This window comes from Phocoena sinus, chromosome 9, assembly GCF_008692025.1.
Source record: "Phocoena sinus isolate mPhoSin1 chromosome 9, mPhoSin1.pri, whole genome shotgun sequence".
Taxonomy (NCBI): Eukaryota; Metazoa; Chordata; class Mammalia; order Artiodactyla; family Phocoenidae; genus Phocoena; species Phocoena sinus.
Window position 1 is genome coordinate 40,694,762 of NC_045771.1, and position 23,045 is coordinate 40,717,806.

At 41.2% G+C, this 23,045-nt stretch overlaps 1 protein-coding gene across 1 annotated transcript in view; it reads right to left on the reverse strand.

Moving 5' to 3' along the window:
* The window catches only part of LOC116759140, a 51,901-nt gene that overhangs the window by 19,480 nt on the left and 9,376 nt on the right, over positions 1 to 23,045 (reverse strand). The window contains exons 2-3 of the mRNA XM_032642573.1: positions 21,325 to 21,651; positions 10,663 to 10,717 (exon numbers count right to left, since the gene is read on the reverse strand). Coding sequence (XP_032498464.1) covers positions 10,663 to 10,717; positions 21,325 to 21,651 — 382 coding nt within the window. The remainder of the gene's footprint in view (positions 1 to 10,662; positions 10,718 to 21,324; positions 21,652 to 23,045) is intronic.

Genomic DNA, 23,045 nt, shown 5'->3' on the forward strand with positions numbered 1-23,045 from the left:
ATAGTGTGCCCCCAGATGTCACTTTTCAACCAATATTTATTGAGCACTCTTGAACTGGAGACGTGGAAATAAGCAGAAAAGGCAAGTGCCCGGCCCCCAGAAAGCGAATCTACTAGTCAGGGGAAACTGACGAGAAATAAATAAATTGATATATTATAGATGTCCGAGAGTAATAAGAGCTATGAACAAATTAAAGTCGGGGTGTGTTCACAGTTGATAATGGCAGGTGCAATCTTAGATGAGGCAGCAGAGAGGCCTCTGGGGAAGGTCACATTGAGGGAGATAGATGAACGGGAGGCAAAGCATCCAGGGGAGGGAACAGCAGGTACCAGGGCCCTGTGCAGGGCTGGGGAGCAGCAAGCAGGCCAGCGTTGGGGTGCAGAGGAAGCAAGGGAGACGTCAGTGAGAGAGGAGGCGAACCGAACGGAGACATTTTCTTGTGGCCAATGACATCCAGGCCTGGGAAAGTTTAAAGCTCTCCCCCAAGTTCCTGTGGGCCTAGCACTCCCCACGTCCTGCTGCTCCAGCCCCTTCATCATCCTCGTTTACTGTGTTGGGTTCATCTGGTGACAACCAAGAGTTAACCTATCACAGCTTTTTTTTTTTTTTTTTTTTTTTTTGTGGTACGCGGGCCTCTCACTGTTGTGGCCTCTCCCGTTGCGGAGCACAGGCTCCGGACGCGCAGGCTCAGCGGCCATGGCTCACGGGCCTAGCCGCTCCTCGGCATGTGGGACCTTCCCAGACCGGGGCACGAACCCGTGTCCCCTGCATCGGCAGGCGGACTCTCAACCACTGCGCCACCAGGGAAGCCCTATCACAGTTGTTTTATAAGAAACTAACCACAACAAGCAGTTTCTGGCTGTTCCATGTATTAAGATCCAGGGTATGCGAGGGAAGGCTCGCTTAACCCAGCCCAGTCCTTCGGTCCTCTCTCTCCCCCTATTTCTGCTCCAAGTGGAAATCTTAAAAGCATTTCTTCACCAAGGTAGATCTTCCCTAAGAGGAATCCTCCAACAACCACTGAGAGAATAAAATGTTCTCGATCTCGTTAGAACCCCGCCCCCCGCCCGGTCAGGTGTGTGGTAACAGCGCTGGAACCCAGGGGCTGGGCAGCAGGACGGAAGTGGCATCGGTGTGCAACCAACAGAGTCGGCTTGCACGCAGAGCCACGTGGCGTGTGCATTTTTCCGTCTAGAGAAAAATTAGGTCAGCTATAAATGGAGAGGACATGAGCACCGTGAAGCCTGCAGATCTCTGCTGGGTTTCCTAGGGGATGATCTACGGTACGGAGCTGTGGAGGTGTGCTTGGAATACGGGGCTCAAGTCGGGCATTAAACAGAAAGCTCAGCTTGCTTTCGGATAAATACACACACCGCTTTAATGTTAAGCCTGGGGAAGGTGCGTATTTAGTGGGGTGTTTTATTTTTCTTTCGTGATAATCTAGATTAGGTAGTAAGATGAAAGATGGATTTCAGAAAATAGATAGGCCGCGCATAAATAGTCCCCAGCCTATGATATCTTTGTGACACAACTCTTTTTCCCTCCCTCTCCACCCCTTCACCCTTCCACCTTGGGGGTGCAGATATAATTACAGTTGCCATTTATTGCACTCCTAATATATGTGCAGGCATTATCTTTAATTCTTCTAAAACAAGATAGTTAATACTACTTCTGTTTTACAGATGCAGAAACCAAGGCTCACGGGGGGTTGCTCCAGGCCACATGACTAAAACAGAGAAGTGCCTAAGTCCTTCTGAACTGATTTCCCATTGCCTCCAAAAGAAAAAGTCTTTGGCCTTTTCTTGATTCTGAGAGGAACCGATCTCTCTGTTCTCTGAGAGTGGCTTTTGCAAGATCAATCCTGGGACGAAGCCCTCGACTGAGCTTATTCCTTGGCAAAGCCAAGGTGGTTCAGGTCACCAACGGGTACTGAACATTTGCCATGGGAGGCTCAGAACAGGAAGAGCAGAGGGTGCAGGGCAAATGGGAGCATGGAGGCGTCCAAAAAACAAGGGATGGAGTCCCTCCTTCCCAAATTTCCAACGAAATTTTAAACATGCCTACTTGGTGACTTTACCAAGCTGTCAGAAGAACCCAGGAGCAGGAAAGATGCATGTCTCTCCCTGTATACCTCCTTACTCCTCTCTTTCCCATCTTCATGGCTTACCCTGTGGCTGGTTGAATATTATTCTGTCCCATATCTTCCTCGTTTTGCTGTCAGGAGGATCCAATACGATAAGGTGTATGCCAGTACTTTGTAAACTCCACTAAATTACTAGAAAAGCACCGTTCTCGGTGTGGTATTAAGCCTGGTGGAGGCCATCCACGTGCTTGTTTCAGTGTCCTCACAGGGTGTTGCACCTCAGTTACAGCCATTATCCTCACCAGCACCAGCAGCAAGAAATATTCATCGACCTCTTCTGTTATGCCAAACTCTACGCTGAGTGCAAATGTAATTCTATCTAACCTTTCAAAACATTCTGCGAGGTAGGTATTATCACCTCCATTTTACAGAAGAGGATGTTAGGAATTTCGTCCCTAAATAAGATGCTTTGGGTGAATTAGGTATATTGCTTTCTGGAACCATGTATTTGAACGTTGCATGAAGTAACTTTCTTGGTTAAACTATATACTTCAAGGAGTTAGAAGAAAAGCAGTAAGGACAAGTGCTCTTAGGGAAAACAAGTGTTTAACAGGGACCCCTTAACTCAGTCCACAAACCCGTAAGTCACAGAAATATCTTACAAGCATCTCACGTCCTCTCATCACCATGAGCATAGACAATTCCAAGACAAGTTGCTCTGGGAAGGTCATTTGCAGCCAAGTCAGCCTTTGAGAGAAGGAGACAAGCTGTGACTTATGAATGCATCAGACCCAGACTGGGGATGACATGTCACCCCTGTTGTGTCAGACTCTACTTGGTCCCTCCCTGGGGCCTCATTTGCCTCTACTCTTTCCCTGTTTTCTACCCCTACTTCCTTCTGTGTCCTCCACAAATCTCATTACCAATCAACCCAATATTGGAACTTTGTGTTTAGAAAAGGCAATAACAATGATGGTCCCGTTTAATCACAGAGCCAGGTACTGTTCTAAGCGATTTACATGTACCTGGTTGTCAGATCCTCACGGGTACCTGTGAATCACTGTTAGTCCCCGTTTTACAGATGAGTGAACTAAGGCACACAGAAGAGAAGAGACTTTCTTAAACTCATCCTGACTTTAAAAGGCAGAGCTGGAGTGGGGACCCAAGCAGTCCAATGTTGCTGCTTTAGAGACTGTTTCAGTCATTTTAAAAGATCATTTTATTCTGGAAAGTCCCAAGTATCCAGGAAGATGATAACTGAAAATGTGGTAATCAGTGAATATATCTCTGGAAAGTCAAGCCATTGTTCAGCCTAGAATTGGATTACAAAGGAAAAGAGTGGCAGGGCCTCACTCATAACAAGAGTGGTTTTAAAAAGAAAGATGAAAATAAGAATGAGGGATGGAGCCCAAAGCAAGAGCCCCAACCTGGAAACCCAGACACCTTTCAGAAGTCCAATGAGGGCTGCTATGCACAGAGTGAGCAGCTGGTATGGAAACTGAGCCAGGGCTTTAGAGCATCACCTCGTTGGGTGTTCCCAGCCCCCCTGAGAGGGAAGTCGTTTGCCAAAGGTCTTTGAGCCAGTGAGAGGGCGAGTTGGGGTCTGAATGCCTTTCTGTGGGAGGCCAGAGCTGGAGCTCTGAACCACTTGCTATGCTTTTCAGAAGGTTGAGATAGAAAGTCAGTTGCAGCTGGCTAGGTGCTGTGCTGATGAAGCCAAGTGTCGTGCTGATGGAGCTAAAGATACAGGCACTGTTCCCGAGGTGGGCAGCTTCATCAACAGAGTAGAAATAAGTGGGGCGTTCACTTGACCAGCTCGGTATGGACCAATGAAAACCAATGTCCATCCAAGAAAGACCACTCCAGGAGGTCCTACCAAGACCAAATAAAGACACTTCTCAGCTTATATTAGAGGTAGTTCCCTATTACATATTAATTATAATGTACTCTCTGGTCTTAGTAAATCAGAGTGGGAAGATAAACGTTATGCCTACAAATCTAATTTAAAATAAAAATGTTCTCTGTAACTCATCTTTGATTCTTATGAGCCAGTTTATTGTCATGTAAATGGGTGAGAGTTGATCATGTTCTGAGAAATATTGCTTTAAATATTTTAACTAAAGTCCTCTCTAATGGTTTATTCAACCGCTAACCATTTATTAAGAAACTACAACTCACTTGTAAATGTCATCAGTAAGCATAAAATTGTTAAACACCAAAATAGACTCTGGTAGGAGCAGCAAAGGACAGTCCTGAATCTAGTTGCTATGCTATTCTCTAGACCTGAATCTAGTGGCACTGACAGTCCTGCCTGGGAAGCCACCACAGAGTAAGGGCCCACCAGGGAGCAGTGTCTGGGAAATACTCTTCCAGATCAGAACTCTTCTCTTTCCACCAAAATCTGGTAGAACTAGAAATTTCCCCCGACACTGCCAGCACCAACAATGAGAAGGATAGTCTATTTGCTTGTTTTTTTTTTTGTTTGTTTGTTTTTTTTTTTGCGGTACGCGGGCCTCTCACTGCTATGGCCTCTCCCGTTGCGGAACACAGGCTCCGGAAGCGCAGGCTCAGAGGCCATGGCTCACGGGCCCAGCCACTCCGCGGCATGTGGGATCTTCCCAGACCGGGGCACGAACCCGTGTACCCTGCATCGGCAGGCGGACTCGCAACCACTGCGCCACCAGGGAAGCCCTATTTGCTTGTTTTTAAACAGCTAGTAGATTTACAGGATGAGAACATCACCTCTCCAGCAATTGCACAGACTTATCAAGAGCAAACAGGAACACCAACAACTAGAGTGTTAGAAATGCAGTGGATAATAAAGACTGTGACATTAAGTGGGAACTCAAGCCCCTGCAGGGAGGAAACCCAATGCACAGGATCTAGACGTCTAGAGTCCCATTCTGAGGGCCTCTGAGCTGAGCGAGGAAGTGGCAGCAGCAGAATCTATGCAACATTTCCTGTGCTCCAACGTGCTGGCGACAAGGTGTGTGCTGCTCGTCAACCCTGGAAGCACAGTGAAATTAGTTTTCTTTTTGTTGTTTAGTCATTGGCTATACCTGTGTTTAATAAAAGGAACCTCCTGGGGCTTTCCTGGTGGCGCAGTGGTTGAGAGTCCACCTGCCAATGAGCCATGGCCGCTGAGCCTGCGCGTCCAGAGCCTGTGCTCCACAACAGTAGGCAAAAAAAATAATAATAATAAATAAAAAAATAAAAGGAACCTCCTGTAGATTCAGTTTGTCTCAACTAATTCTTTTGTCAGTTCTACAGATCTCCAGTTTAGAAACCGCTCGGGCACCTTTAAAGAATCTTTCCAAAAATGGGGTCGACCCACATGACAATGACTGTCAAGATCCTGGGGACTCGAGTGAGCCCACACTCTAAGTCAGCAGCCACCCTTCCATTATAGTGTTTCAGACAAAAAGTGAGATAATGAGAGATACTTGGGATTCAAGGTCTCGAGGTCAAACATATTAAATGAACTGTTAGGTGACTGCACCCTTGAGAGGACAGTGAGGAAAAAGCATGTTCTTTACCCCTGGGGAATTTCTTAGTGTCGTAAAAGGTGAGGAACTGCACTGGAGGACATGGGTTGATTAAAAATATCAATGCAGTGAAACTCTGGAATCTGGAAATCCTAGACTCAAACCAAGCCCTGCCACCTATTAGCTGTGGTCCTTTGTGCAGTTTCGCTATCTGGGCTTTATTTTGAGCCACAGGGTGGTAACAGTGAAGCACCTGCCAGGAGTTGCTACACTGCTCTTCTATCTATTTGCCACTTTGTTTATGTTGACTGCCTGTCTCCTTCCCTTGCTCGTCAAATATGTACTAATTATATACTCTGTTTCATCTCCCCTCATTGTTACTTATATATGCTTTTACTATTTCTTTGTAAGTAATAAAAATTAACACCTGATTACAAATGGACAAACAGTATATGAGGTACTTAGAGTAATCAAATTCATAGAGCCAGAATGTATTTAAAATAGTGGTTGCTGGGCTTCCCTCGTGGCGTAGTGGTTGAGAGTCCGCCTGCCAATGCAGGGGATGCAGGTTCGAGCCCTGGTCCGGGAAGATCCCACATGCCACGAAGCCGCTGGGCCCATGCGCCACAGCTTCTGGGCTTGCGCTCTAGAGCTCGTGCTCTGCAACCCCCCGCTCACAGCAACTGGAGAGGGCCCAAGCACAGCAACGAAGACCCAATGCAGCCAAAATTAAATACATAAAAAAAAAAAAAGTATTAAAAATATAAAAAGTAAAATAAAATAGTGGTTGCCAGGGGTTCCGGGCAGGGGGTGGTGGTGGTGGTGGTGGTGGTAGGGAAATGGGGAGTTAGTGTTTAATGGGTATAGAATTTCAGTTTTGCAAGATGAAAAAAGTTCTGGTGATGGATGGTGGTGATGGTTTCAAAATGATGGGAATGTACTTAGTGCCACTGAACTGTATACTGGTTAAAATGGTAAATTTTGTGTTATGTATATTTTATCATAAATTAAAAAATAGAAACAGAAAATAAACACCTGACTCACTTTCGAGACACTTACCTACAAGATCCACCAGAATAGAAATATTTGTCACATCCAGACCCACCTCAACACTGTCTTTTGGGAAGAACTGAGGTGGGAAAATACACACGCTCCCCGCTCCCCCCTACCCCCCAATCCCAACAAAGAGGATATACACAGTACCCAGCAGAGGGCAGAAGAGAGTCAAGGAGGCATTTCGCCTGGAATTTTGGTTATGTGATCATTCTTTCTTTTTTAATTTGCTGTCTTAATTAAATGTTATTGCCTTTAAAAGTGAAAGTCTTTCTAAGACAACCACATTAGAGGACAGAGGATAAACAACTCTTCCACTGAGTTAAATGATCACATCATTTAAACTATCACATGGAAATAACTGCTCTGTGCTGGGTTTCCTGGTAGTACCAAGTTCCAACTTAACTAGTCATTTTTGTTTTGTGTGTATATCCTGTACCTGGATTATTTTACAAAGTACTCTATGAATAACTGTGTTCCCAGAAAGGACAGTAAGAACTGCACTAAGTCTCAGTGGAAACACTATTGTAAAATTAATGGGATTCAGGGATTTAGGTGTTTTCTTTCCTCCCAGCTGAGCTACACTGCCATAACCAAATACCGTAAAGGCGCTGCCATTCACATTCACTTTAACTGAGATAATAGCTTTCTCCTTCCCTTGATTTTCTCCCTACCTTGATTTCCTACAAAATAGTTACAGTTATCCTTGATGGGCAGTAATTACTTTGGTGAGATTGCTTTCTGGCTTAAAAGGATATTGCCGTTTTATTATGTTAAAACACCAAGGGAATAATTTTCAAGGAAGAGAGCAGCGTTTTTACGACAGGGGTTTTCTCACTTCTCTCTTAAAGGAAGCCGCATTTAAGGTTGAGGATTATTTTTTGACGTCTGGTTTCAAACAGCCTGGGAGTCGCAGGGCTGGCATGTGGATTCGAAAGGAAGGTATGTTTAATGACGATAAGCATTAGCTCTTGCCTTCTCCCTTGGCAGCTGCTAGGCATCGTGTTAAAACTGGTGGCAGCAGCAGTAACTGCCCAGGCAATAATGGTTCTTCCTTTTCTTCGGGTAATTTGGATGCACATAGCTTTCTCTTTCCTGCATTGAATATGATTCAAGTCCCAAATATCCGTTATTATTTCACCTGCCTTGCAACGGGAATTGTAAGCGCTCTGATAAATGATTTGAAAGACTGTCTAATTTCCGTAAATACCTCTGCCAGCTGTTAACTTGCAATTTTATAACGTCTAAAACATTCTGAAATTCCTATGTGCATACCCTGAGTGAGCTGACAGCCACGTGTCCCCTGCATCAATTATGCCCCCCCCCAAAAAAAATTAGAGAGAAAAGAAAACTATTTTTCTCTTTCTCTGGCAGTGGAAGAATACTGCTCACAAAATCCCGCTTGTGTGAACAATGAGCCTTTTTCTATAGAATAGAAATGATGGGGGAGTCCATCCCTACGCATGCTAGGATGGGCTTAAGTCATTTAATTTCTGTCTTCAGAACATTCCCTTCTCCTTTCTCGGAGTCAAGCTGAAGGGAGAGTGGGAGGGCACAGAGATGGGAAGCTAGGAGATCAAAAAAGAACTAGACAACTGAACAGCCCTGAGTTCTTTCAGAGGCTGAAAACCCTCTGCGTTGAGCTACCTTGTGTTGTGTGCTATGTGAATATTTGTGGCAACGTAAAGATGGGTCGATGTCATCTCTAAGCTCATTTGCCCTTCAGTACACGGTAATCGCTTGGTTTACAATAAGCTTCAGGAAAACCCACTTTCATGTGGAGTTGACCACATGAAAGCTCTGTAAGAGTTATTTTCATAACCTTAAATCCCGAATTTCCATGAGGAGAATCTAAACAAATTGTACAGACTAAATAAACATCATTGTGGTGAAGGAAAGGCTCCAATATGGAAATCATGGTGACACATGCGTTGGCAGGAGATGCATGCTACAGTAAAGTAAAATGTAAACGGCTTTCCTTGATAGAGAATCCCATATGGAAAATGTAACCTGGCTGTAGAATGCAGACCACATAAAACACCATGTCTCTGTACTGAGTGGTAAAGCTAAAGAAGACAGTGTTCATGCTTGTGTTCATCCAGGCTGCACCAGGAGGGTGAACTTGTCTGTTGAACTCCATTGTGGAAGGTGGGTGCCCAGCTCCCCAGGGCACACTCCACTACAGCTCAGGCTCACAGAAGGGTTTGTTTCCTTGGGTCACAACTAAATTCATCACAATAGAGACTCCATCCTTCTGACAAGGGCTGTGGAAAAGGATCTGAATCCATATTTAGTGTGCCCTATATGCCAGACGCTATAAAATTTAAATAAAAATTTAAAATAAAAGTACAGAAAATAATTTAACAAGCACTGTCTCCAGATTAACAAATGCCAATATTGTATTCTCCTTGGCTCAGATCTTTGTGCGTTTGTATAAAAGATGCCAAATATTCCCGCTAAAACAGAAGCTCCCTTTGCTCCCCTCCTGAGTCCTTTTCCTCTCCCTCCCTCCTTCCCTGAAAAGGTGCCGCCCTGAATTTGGTGAGTACCATCCTCCTGTGGATATGTTAACCACGTTACCTCATTTATTCCTTCTAGCAACTCTCTGAAAAGGGTATTATCCCCATGTTACAGATGAGGAAACTGAGACTCAAGGAGATCAGTATTTGCCTAGGGTCACACAGCAAGTTGGTAAAAGAGTTGAGGTTCAAAGTCATTTTGATCTTATTCGAAACCTGTGCCCTTTTTACTGCATCCTACATCCAGAAGAGCTGGTCCTATTCCTCACGGCACCTGAGGACCACATGGATCCTTCCCAGCTGAATTATTTCACCTCTCCAGATCTTGATTCATGAGCTTTACTTTACGATTCCTTAATGGAACTATTTTCAAGGTTTTGCTTCTTGGGTTTGTAAAGCCCAAACACAAACCCAACTGGGGAGGGGTAAAATGGGAGAATTACACTATCTTATTATATGCATGTGGACCTCCTATCTAATATTAAATACACCGCTGGTGCATGGTTGCCTCCCTGAGGGCTAACTGTGCATCCCATATTTCATTGGTTCCATGCCATTAGGGAGCTAACATCTACCTTAAAGATTTGGGAAAACTGAATGGGCTAAAATATGAAACAACTTATCCCACTTACTGGCACCGGGTAGTGCTCAATGAATTGTAACTAAAGGAATGATTACATATATCTAAAAAGTTACAGATCTACTGCAAATTCTAGAAAAATGTCAAGACTGGATTTAAATATATAAAAAGATAAGAATCCGATTTATGTTATGTGCTTTTTACTACAGTAAAAAAAAAAAAAGAACAATCTGATTTGAGCTAATGGTGTAGGGGTGGAAATATTTTCCTCTACCCTCTTAGGTTTTGTACTGGGGGTCTGCAAATTAAACAAACTTATAGCTTAACAAGGAATGCACCAAAAAGTGGCTCTCTAAGCAGCTAAAAATGGGAGTTTATATACCTAACTTAATGGCAGGGGAAGAGGGGAAGGAGAGAAGAATATTCTATGAAATGAACAAATGGTTTTCTAGGGGAACAAATGGGAGATAAGAAAGTTTGTGATAATGTCTGCTTATGCAAATGGGAGTGGTCTTTTCAGATTTTTTCTTCATAGCCATAAAGCTCCCAGGGTAGGGGATTCTTGGCAGCCTCACTCCCAGAAGTTTCTGCTTTTCGTGGTAAAGGAAGGCTTCTTTCTGCATCTGTTAGATCTAAAATGTCTTTACTAAAATAATCGTCATATCAATTGTGGGCATCTGAGTGGGTCTCCACATTGGCATTAAAACCCTTCCCCACCCCTATATATTAAATAAACGTGCTATAATGTTGTTAGGAAGATTTTATAAAGTTTTAAAATAAAGTGATATCTTCTAAGCTGTTACTGTGTAAACTAAGACAAAGGAAGCCTTTCCAATCCAGGAGAAAAAAGTCCTAGCAGAGTGTAGATTCAGAGACCATTGCAATGGTGAAAAGAGCCCTGGATTAGTAAGCCAAGACCTTTGTCACAGGAACAGTGTTTACCTCCTGTGTTCCACCGCCCAAGGGTCTGGGACCTGCTGGTCCTCAGTTTTTTCACCTATAAAATGAGGATGATAATAATGTCTAAGTTACAGATGTCTTTGAATAAGATCTATGTAGGCTGAAAAATCATTTGGCTTATAAAGGCTCATTTATGTTAGATTAAAACATTTTAAAACAGTATGATCCTATAAATAAGATGTCATTTTATTCATTTAAATCAACAGAGATGGGACGGTGATTAAACTTGAAAACTTAAAAAAAATACATACATATATATATATAAATATTCACCTCCAGGGAATGCCAAGCTGACATTCACCCTTAGGCGCTCTGGTGGCTATAGTTTAGCACAATGACAGTCAATGCTGTTGTTTTGGAGACAAAACTGTTTTTAAAAAACTGGAGTCAAGTAAGAGCCAGAGACCTTACTGAAATAAAGCAATAGCTACTTAAGGACGTCCTTGAGCACGGTGACCTTGTAGAATGCTATTGTTCTTACAGAACGTTGTATCCTCAATACTTCAGCCTTTTTATTTTCCTGGCTCAAGCCAGAAGTGCCAACCTCTCCATCCATCCTAGAATCTCTGGCATGTTTATGGATGGAAAATGGCCGACCATAGGTTCATTTTTGGTTAGGTGATCTTCAGTTAGAACTGAAATTTATCTGCTATTTTAAGCAAGATTTTATAAGCTAGCCACCTACCCTCCCCACCCCAAACACACACGCACACTACCTTTCATAAAGAGTCCTCCCCAACCTCACAGGGTTATCTGAAAAAAAGTGAGGCACTCGTCAGCGTAGCTATTAACACTGACTTCACAATTGCAAGGTCCAAGTGGATATAAACATCAGTATAAAGTAATGTATGTGCAGTGATTTTTTTAAAATAATATGCTTCTAAAAATTAAGCTTTTCATGTGGAAATTGTCAAATAAATAGCTGTGCTCATTTCTAAAGGGATAAATAGCTCCAGGGTTTCATTATGTGCTCCAAATTTTCAAAAGAATTGATTAAAACTCACATCTGGCTAGCAGTCCCTGAGAGACTCTCCTATTTTCCACTAAAATACATACAAAGTTGCTTTTTGTTTGTTTGTTTTTAAATGTCATAAAAAAAAAAAAAAGAACCACTGTGTTCAAACTCCTTTCATGGTCTGGCCTTTCCCTACTTGCACTTTCATCTTACCCTTTTCCTTCTTAATGAAACAAACTTCCCACCTATTATACCAGGTGATCTTCTATGCCTCAGGCTCACGTGCCCCACCTGACTCCAGTTCTTTGAATTACTGTTTATTCTTCAATACTCAGCTCAAACACTGTCTCCTCCAAGACCCATTGTCCATTGAATGACTTAAAAACCCAGTCTTACGGAGTTCCAGAGCATTCTGTAGCAGTAGTTCAAAAACCTCTTCACATTACATTGAAGCTATCTCTTCCCCTGTCTATTTCTGCTCTGTTAACCTAAAACATTATAAAATATCCAGTTTTTTTAACCAGCAAAACAGGGTTTACTTGGGAGCAGCAAAGAATTGCAATCCTAGACACGCATTTACGGCGAACCACATGCACGTCAGGTTTAGCAAGGGAGAGGAGAAGGGGAAGTGGGAGAGGCTGCTATAAACAAAAAGTTCATTGGAGGGAACTGGGAGTTCAAAGTATAGTGGTTTTTTATTGGCTGAGCTGTTGCCAGGCAAGGAGAAAACCTTTCTTCTTCCTGCTGCCGATAGTAATGTCACTTTCTGCCAGAGATCTAAGAAGGTGTATCTCTCCCTATTGGGATCTGTACTGATACAAGTGGTAGGTGCATGAGAGCTCCCCCTTCTGCCTCCCAGCTCCATTTTCGTGAAATTTCCCTTTTAATTTTCACAGCTCCCACTCCGCCGAGGTCTTCAGGACAGAGCTGATGTGCTGTTTAGCAATTCCTAACTCAAGGTTTCACCATGAAATGATTATTTCCATTTTATAATGGGTAGTTAAAATGTCATTATTCTCAAATTAACAGTAAACTATGTAGTTAATTACAGAGCACAGGGAACAATGGTTCAGTTGTTCCAAATTCATGTTTAACATATGCATGCACATCGTACGTGTGTATGTGCACAAAATACCTCTGAGTTAAAATAACCCATGAAACCAACATTTTCTAAAGCAAATTTCTAGAAACAGTTGTTTCATGAACTACTCAATGAAAAAAGGAAAAGTGAAATTAAATATTCTGAGATATCCTACACTAAGAACATCGTTGAACACAATGGTTCCAATAGTTATCTGACCATGACACCAGTTTTGTCAAGTACACTTCTGAACATTCAGAGGAAGTAGAGTCAGGTGGACATCCATTTTGAGAAATGCTGCATGACTTATTCTAACCAGCCAGTTGCTAATGTGGCAGACAGGTCAGACCTAGATGTCCCAGCACAGGTGGAAGATATTTGCTGGTGTGGATTAAGCTCTTACCATAGCACAACCAGAAGGAACAGACACATTCCAAGTGGTACTCTGTTGGAGGACTCTCCATCTTATCTTTTCCAATACTAAAAATTCTGCTCTGCTTTCACAGGCAGTCCTTCTAATTCAATGAATAATGTTTTCTCCTTTTGGGGCATGTGTAAATGGATTGTTATCTATTTTGAAAAGTACCCATCTGTGATAACAGTCATGCTTATGGGTGGCAGTTAATTGAGACAATTTGGGAGATGATGATGACTCACAAACAGGAGGGAAGAAAGGGCAGAGAGGCGCCCCCTTTCTTTATAACATCATATTTATTTTTAATATCATATTTTCATATTTATTTTGTATTTGTGTATAGTATCATATTTGTAATATATTTTCCATTTAGGTGTTTTTTAAATTAAAGCATAGTTTGGGGAGTAGGTACCAAAATGCACTTCTAATTGACAATTTTGGGTGGAATAAGGACAATTTAGCTTCTCCTACTTTATTCATGAAATCAGCACAGGAAATGCTACACTATCATTTGTTTGTGGCTTCATCTTCAGCACAAAATTAAGTTTTCTGCCTGGTGTCATTTGTCAAACAGTCTTTTAAAGCAGTAATTTCCCTGCATCCCTTACAAAGGCAGCCCATCTTTAAAACCACTGCATGCCTACGTCACGCAACAAATTGTCACTAAGGAGAAGGAACATGCTGAGAGTTATAACGCTGACCAAGTGCAGAGCAGACAATCTCTCTGACCATCATCTTATCACAAATGCAGACTCAACTGTTAGCTTTGGTAATAGTTCAGAAGGTTAACACTCTGCCCTATGTCCCACAAAGTAGGCATAACTACATTATACACAAAATCGTACATGTGTTGAACATACCAACTACACAGAGGAGCCCAGTGTGCCATAAAATATACATGTATCATATACAAAATGATGAAATGCCAGTCTAAATATTAAAGAAATTTTACTCTAAACTGAATGTTCCAGCAATAATAAATAATTTACAATATTTGATTAAATACACATTTGCTAAATGCTTAGGATTTAAAGATGCTGTAAGGAAATTATAGGGAGTCCATATCTTTTTGAAATGTTGGACAGAAAAGTCCGGTTTTCAAATCCCTACCTAAAGTAGCATTCAAATCATTTTGCATTTTCAGGAGAACCTGTAATTACCACCTTTCACGCTAGGTGGTGTACTCAAGAACAGAAGAAGCTATCAAATGGCTGAATACATTTGATTTAGTAAGGTCAAAAGAAACAGAGAGAATAATTTTAACCTTGGAAAGAGGTAACCATCTTATAAAGAATTCCAATGCGTTTGATAAAGAAAACAGACAGAGACAGTCAGAGAGGTATGGAAAAGTGGTTCAAATAGTCTTGGGGATACCTCTCAACAGGGATTCTCCAAGAGTAGGCCACCTACCACCAGGAGAGCTGGCTAAAACACACATTCCTAGGGCACACTGGCACACCCCCAAATTACTGCATCACACTGATGAGGATGAATTAGAGACCTGAATCTGTCTAGTAGTAAGAAACCCCAGTTGGTTGACAAGTTCTTGATGTTCAGAAACTTTGTTTTCAGCTTCCTATAGCTCAGAGGTCCCCAACCTTTTCGGCACCAGGGACCAGTTTCGTAGAAGGCATTTTTTCCACGGCTGGGATGGGGGGGAATGGTTCAGGGCGTAATGCGAGCGATGGGTAGCGGCATTTCGCTCGCCCGCCACTCACCTCCCGCTGTGCGGCCCGTGGGGTGTGTGGGAGGTTGGGAGACCCCTGCTATAGCTTGTATCTTGAAGATCAGCTGTTGTAGGTTTCACTCTAAAATCTCCAGATGAACTTTTGCTAAGTTACTATCACTCCAAGAAAATTCAGACTGGCAGGTTCAACCCTGTATGTAATAAAATATTTGGAAAGCACTTTGAGCTTTGTAGAATGGGAAAAATGTGTCTTATGAAATGCAGTGAAAATGAATCTCTTCTGGGAGGAATGGGTGGTATTTATATTAGGTATTCAAAAGTCGAACCACATTGATCTGCCTTTCGAAGTAATTACATTGATCTCTGGAGTGTACAGAAATGTATTGCTTATTCCCTGTGGATATTTTCAAAACCTCTTTTAAAAAACCAAAGCAGTTTTCTTCCTCTAGTCTGAGTCACAAAGGAAAACATCTTCCTGAATTGCAGCTAATTATCGTGAGTAATGTGTGTGTGTGCACACGCGCGTGCGTGTGTGCTCTCTAGGACCTCCTGAAGTGAATTTTCTGGGTTTAATTTAATTTAATTAATTAATTTATTTTACATCTTTATTAGAGTATAATTGCTTTACAATGGTGTGTTAGTTTCTGCTCTATAACAAAGTGAATCAGTTATACATATACATATGTTCCCGTATCTCTTCCCTCTTGCGTCTCCCTCCCTCCCACCCTCCCTATCCCACCCCTGTAGGTGGTCACAAAGCACTGAGCTGATCTCCCTGTGCTATGCGGCTGCTTCCCACTAGCTATCTATTTTACGTTTGGTAGTGTTTATATGTCCATGCCACTCTCTCACTTTGTCCCAGCTTACCCTTCCCCCTCCCTATGTCCTCAAGTCCATTCTCTAGTAAGTCTGTGTCTTTATTCCTGTCTTACCCCTAGGTTCTTCAAGACTTTTTTTTTTTCTTAAATTCCATATATATATATGTGTTAGCTGGGTTTTATTTTAAATGAGAATTTCTTGGTATAGTCAAAAGTTTGCTCTTTTAAACTCACCTGTTTTAAAATATTTTAAAATGGATAATATACTAAGATAACCACTCCAACTTCAACTGAGTATACAGAATAAAATATAACCATTGCTTTAAGACTTAGCACAATCCGTGTGAAAATATATTCTGTACAGAGTTTGAAGTAGTGGCTTCTTCAGGCCCCACTGAGGACAATTGGCCCCTACAGTACATGAACCCAGGCATCTTTGCTCTTTGAATATTTGTACCTACATTGTATGGTTTTCTTATTTTTTCCTTACTTTCAATTGTTATTTCATGTCACCATCAATACACCAAAGCAGTAGGGAGGACTCTTTCTATTTCTAATCTGCGGGAGTCTTGGAAGTTGATAACCACATTTAGTTTGTTAGAAATGTGTATAGAACAAGGAGAGTAGGGGTCCTGTGGAGTTAAGGAATGCTGCATTAGTGAAGTAGCAGATACTTCGCAATATCTACTCTGCCAATGCTTTCTAATGATTTTCTCATTCTTGATTGTTTTTCCAAAAGGTGAAACTGCAGGTAGTTGAATTGTGGGTAGTTGAACTATTAGTTCAAGCAAATCTTCCTAATCTACTTTACTTGTGATTATAATCATAATATTTCTAGAAAAGATTTGTGGCCCCCTCCAATTATATGTCTTCTTAATAATAGTAGAACGTATTTTCTTTCTTAAATAAATCTAAATGTGCTTCAGAGTTTTCACTGATAAGAAAGCGTATCTGTATTATTTTCTAGGCATATATGTATATGTACATACACACATATAAATGCACATATGTGAGTGTGTATTTAATATGGGGCAGAGTGAAAAAGAAGCTCATTCTTCCACTTTGGGAAATGACTTCACATGCATCTGCTTTCTTTGAGTTACTTTCATTGCTTAATTATCTTTATCAAGGTCATGAAAAGGTAGAAATGCCAACAGAAGCAGGAATAAGGGTACTTTACAAAGGATCAGTACACCAGGACTGGAACTGTTTGTCTGCTCTCTCTGGGGCAGGATAGGGGAGTTGCTGAACAAAAGTAGCCATTTCCCAGAACAAACAATGGCATTCTCTGTGACCTGGAGCACAGCTGGCAACCCTGGATGCTCAGACATAACTCCCTCCCCTGCTGACTTTTCCTCCAGCCACGTCTACAGTGCCAGCAACTCAGACACGTTGAGCATCTTACTGTTTCTTTTTGATTTTAAAAAAACATTTCTTCTAGTGGAAAAAAATAAGCATTTTCTTATGATTTTTCTTTTAACTAAAGAACAACTTTGGTAAATTTATAAATCTCTAAATACATGGAGTTTGTTTGTTGGGACTTTTATCTGGAATTACTAAATACCCACGTGACCAGGTGCTCCAGGAGGGTGAAGACAGGATTTGCTTTGCTCAACATGGTCTGTCTAGCATGGCCCAGTGCCTGGCACACAGTAGGCCCATGCTAAACATTGTTCATCAACTGACTGATGATAGTTACAAACAGAAGCTCATCTGTGGGTGGAGATTAAGGTTAGCCATTACAGGGATCAGTTGGATCACAACATAAATGTGATTTTTTGTTTGTCTCTTACTGGTTTATTTCCTCTTGTTCCCCTTACATAGCTTTGAAAACATATTTTAAATTTCATGAGGAGCAAATGACATGTTCCACTATGCCATCTAAAATCTCCTTCTCTGAATTCAGGTTTCATCTTAAGTGTAGGAAAAGTGATACAGGCTCACTGTAGAAAAAGTAAATACAGAAAAGTATATTTTTGAAAATACCCATAATCTCACTGCCCAGAAATAACAACCACTAAAATGTTTGTTGTTTCCTTATATTTTTCTGTATTTACATCTTTAATTTACATCTACATTCACATAATTGGATATTGTAAATATAATTTCATATTCTGCTTTTAAAGTTAATGTTGTTTCTTAAGCATATGCAATATCATTAAAACCTCTTTAAAAAAGCATAATTTTGATAGCCATGTTGTATTCTATCATAGAGAGATGCCCCATAATCAAGTAAAATTCATTTTTCTATTGTTGAGTATTTAGGTCATATGGAATATTTTATCTTTATGACCATCTTTGCACATAATGTTTGTGAACATCAGAGTACTTTCTTGGAACACTTTCCTAAAAATATACTTGATTATTTTTAAGGCTTTGTTTGATTAAGTATTGCCATATTGCTTTCTGGTTTTATTACAATTAGTAGATTAAACTTCTATCAACAGTGAATGAGACTCTAATAGTAGCTGATAGCAGCTACCTTTTTTGTTGAAGTCTTATTATCTGCCAGATACCATGCTAAATGCTTTACGTGTATTATCTCATTTAACTTTATCCATAACAATATAAAGTAGGTATTATTTTATACCCATTTACAGATGACAAACTGAGGCACAAAGAGGTTACATAAGTTTCCCAAAGTCATACAACCAGATTTTTGGACCCAATGATCTGACACCAGAGCCCTGGCCCTCACTATACTGAAGGAATCTATGGCAGCATTGAAAGGTACACCTTATATCCAGTATTTTAATTCTTTGCTAATTTCATAGAAGAAAAAACAGTATCTCATTGTTGTTTCTAAGTTTCATTATTTTAATATTAGCAACTTTATGTGCTTTGCTGATATAGTTATTCAGCCAGTTGTTTTTCTTCCAGTGTGAATTGTGTGTTTCCATCATTTGCTACTTAGTGACTTTTTTTTTGAATATAAACTTACTAAGTATTAAAAATATTCTCATTTGTCTGTGCCTGGACTGTTGTGGCTCAATACGGTTCCTGTTTGGCATTTAATTGTATTTACGATATTTTGGATATATGAAACTTCTTCATTTTTAAGCAGCTGAATATACTGTGATTCCTTCCATCTCTTTTATGCCCAGAAAGTAGTTCCATATCCAGATACCAGATCGATGTTAACTTAAATTTTCTTTAAAAACTACGTGCTTTCCTGGAAAAGGAAAGTCTTACTGATAGCCTCGGGTTTCTTCTATTTGTCTGAGACTGCATTGTTAGAATCAAAGTGAAACAAATATTTTCTAATATTTTTGGTACACTGAAAACACAATTCATAGAAGTTTCAAGGTAGCAATTTTGTCTGTCCCTCCCACCCCTCCCCGCCAAGAAGGGGAAAACAAAGAAAGCATAGGTACACATTGCCGATAACAATCTGATACAAAGGACTGGGTTTTGGTTCCGGGCATTCTGTTTTGGTATCACCAACGTAGGTTCCCCCTTCCTGGCACTGTAATACACTTGGACTGGTTCTCGGTATAAGACGCCAAAAGACTACAGTTACTCATGAGGTGTTACTTTTAAAATTTAAGCCCTAACAGGATGTAGTTCTAATCGGAAATATCTGCTTTCTGAGCTAGATCACTGTAGAGTAGTCTTTGTTCACAAAGCATCTCATTAAATGGCAACAAAGCCTCCTAATGCTGCAATTAGGGCTCCTTTCATTTTGCCAACACTATTTGCTGATAATTCTTCCCGTAAAAGCTTTGACATAAACCACTTTTTCTTCATTCTACTAACTTGTATCAACCTATTTGGGAGTATAATATTCTGTTTGAAAAGAACATATTTGGGGGAGACAGTGCAAAGCTTCTTCATCCACTCTAAAATCTAAGCCTAAAATTATTTACATGCAATTTTCAGTGATTTATTAATAAATTATCAACTAAAGTAGGGCTGATGTTGAAAAGGGTAGATTTGCTATTGGTTACTGATGTGCCAGGAAAAGAAAACCTATAATTATAAACAAGACACAGGCAACCATGGTAACAGAAAGATCTACTTTTCAGAACAAAAAAAAAATTTTCAAAAACAACTAACGTTCCTTAATGTTTGACTAGTTGTCACAAGCAATTCCAATGGCCTCTGTTACATTTTTTAAGAAGTTAATGTCTAGATAACTATAGCTCTAGACCCATTAACTTTAGACTAGCTATATGGACCTGGGTTTTACTGACTTTAGATTTTAAAATCCTGCAACTGTTTTTTGATCCAATTTTAGACTATTCTATAATGTAAGTAACTTATCAACAAACAGTCAATAATGTGGAAGTTACATAGTGATTTATAATGCATTATAGGATAGTGAGCAATTACTCTTTTAAAATAATAACTGTAATGGGAATCAAAATGGTTTTCCAAATATAATGAACAGTCACTCTCATCCAGCTACTTTTCATACCACAAGACTAGAAGATATTTCACAAATTATCTGGACCAGCTTTGAAACTAAATCCAAGAAACTGAAGGGAATAAAAATCACTTCCCAGAATACCCTAATCAGAGATAATTATTCAGAGCAACAGCTAAAATTTATTGAGCACCTACTAGATGCCTGAGAGTTTCCAATCAACTGACATTGATTTCTCAGGTGCTGTGTTGTCCTCATTTCATGCGTAAGAAAAATGAGGCTTAGGGAGTCAAGTAACTTGTTTAAAGTTAACCTTCTGGTAAGGGGCAAGCCTGGGACTTAAACTTGACCTGTCTGAGTTCAGGATTCAAGCTCCTAACTCCTATGTAATAAATAAGTGTCAACCACATTTTGCTAACCCATCCTAGGTACATGACTATTAATAAGGCTGACTCTTCCACCCTTCCCTAAGCTTCATTCAGCCAACATAGTGTTCAAGATATCTGGGAAATTGGGATCCCACAAAAGACGCCAGGAGTGACCCAATTAGCCAAGATCACTTACCTTTAAAGATAACTAAGACTGTTTGAAGGTCTCTTATTTTTGGAATAAAGGACCCCGCCTCCCTCAGAGTAATGCACTACCTTTTACATAGAATTTTTTCTGTGTGGGAATAGAGTTCAAGGTGGCCCGGAATAGCTTTTAATGGGATTTTTTTTTTTTTCATGACACATGGAATGTCCGTGTGTGACTAATTTATAGCCATTCTTTAAGCAAATAGTGGACCAGAACTCCAAATACTAAGTGTACCTCTCAGGCTCTTTGATGCCCATTCTCTCTTGCCATAAAAACATTGCCAATTTCTTGATGGTGTTAATGTACTGTATTACATAAGATGGTATCATTGGGGAAAGCTGAGTGATGAGAACATGGGACCTCTCTGTACTGGTTTTGCAACTTCTTATCAGTCTATAATTATTTCAAAGTAAAAAAGTTTTAAACTATTGCCAAGTCTCCATTTTGCCTGGGAAATGAACTTCTGATTTTTGCAGCTGGTAACTTTCAAGGTTCCTCTTGGGGAACTGGCCGTGGGTTTGAAGAATCACTGATGTGTGAGACGGGCACGATTTGTTAGCATACAAGGAACAACAGAGCGTGTCCATAAACCTGCATCAGAGGGTCAACTGCATGCCCTTCTCCAGGAATCCAGCTGAGGGCCAGGCTGCCTCTGAAAAGCCTCATTAGAAATGAAAGTCAGCCTGTTGTGGAAGAATCCCAGCTACCTCTGGTGCCACTAACACCCCTGAACGAGAAGAACTCACCAGGTGACAGGATGAGCCGGAGATCCCTTCCTGCAGGGGAGGAATTTGCCGAACTCCTCGCCTGACTGCTGCCTCTGCATGTTTACTGAAATGTATCCGTTTCAAACCCTGACAAGGACAGATCACAGGACTGCTGGGTTCCAGGAACAGAGTGTGCAATAGAGAGAAAAGCAAAGCAATCTTGCACGGGAGATCAAGGCCAGCCTTGAGCAGAGCCTCAGGAGGGTGCAGGTCCCTTGTCACTGGGGGACGGTATGCCCCGTCACCCAGGAAGTTTACTCTCTGTACAACGCCTTGAGCAACGCCTTGAGCAACTAGGAACAGTTGCTGAAATAAGACACTGATGTGAAGAACTGAAGGACGCTAAAGGAAAACATTGAAAGATTTGTTCTGGAGGCATCTGTCTGAAACATGATCATTGCCTTTTTTTTTTTTTAAGAGGGAGAGGAGGGAAATAAAGGACTCAGTAGCTTCATCCAGTTAATGAGGCTGATCCTGGAAGTTCCTGGACTCACTTTGGCTCATCCTGCCCAGAAATGCTGTGCCAATAAAGGTTTGTCTCCGGTCGGTAGTAGAGGAACCTGTCGAAGGTAGTATTCGGAAAAAAGGCTGCAACTTTGAAAAGATAGTTTCGTGCTGCACACAGCATGAATTCAGAGACGGAAGAAGATCTGCTAACAGAATCTCGGAAGACAAATGACAGGGCAAGGAATACAAGGAGCTCTCGCATGAGCCATTTCACAGGCTGCCTCGAAACTGCCCGTTCGTCCTCTGCCGTCAACCAACTAAAAGCCCTGTTGGCCTCTCTGGAAATAGATTGCTAAATAAACCTAAGCTTTTTTGGTTTGTCGGACTGGGGAATCAAAGGGGCAGCAGATTTATTTCATGCCGCTAAATATCATTTATAACATGGCTAAGTGGCCCAGAGTGAAACCACAATAAAGGTGATTCATGCAACCCATTCTGTTGAGGCAGAAAAGAAAATCCACATTAAACCACAGTCCATTCTGTGCACGGGGGGAGTTAGATCAAGCCAAGCTCAGTGGATTCCCAGGCACACTGAAGGCTGAATGCAATTGCTCTTGTAAAATGGGTATATGAGACTCCTTTATAGTGAGAATGCAGCCTCCAGCTCTGGGAGCAGGGGCACCCCTGACCACGGTGAGTTACCCAGTGGCCCTGCCATGTGGGTATCTGGGACCATATTCCCAGATGGCAGCCAGCCTGAGGATCTATTCAATTACCACAAGCTCCTTGCCAGGAAGTTTTCATCAGCTCCACTATCTACCAAGACAACTGGACCAAGTACAGAAACCCACCTTTGCAAATTGCCCTTAAAGGGGCATCTGTGTGACTGAGTCAGGGATGTCCACTGCCTCTTGGCACTTGGACTCAACCGTAAAGTTGATCACCTGAAAAAGTTGTTGATCCTCACCTTCACCTTCCTTTCTTGCCCTGAGGGTCTAAAGTATTAAAGAATGATGTAAGTGCAAGAACGGGACATAGACATAGAGAACAAAGGTATGGATACCAAGGGGGAAAGGGGTGGGGTGGGAGGAACTGGGAGCCTGGGATTGATACATATACATTATTGATACTATGTATAAAATAGACAACTGATGGGAACATACTGTATAGCACAGGAAACTCTACCTAATGTACTGTGGTAACCTAAATAGGAGGGAAGTTCAAAAGGGAGGGGATATCTGTATGTGTATGGC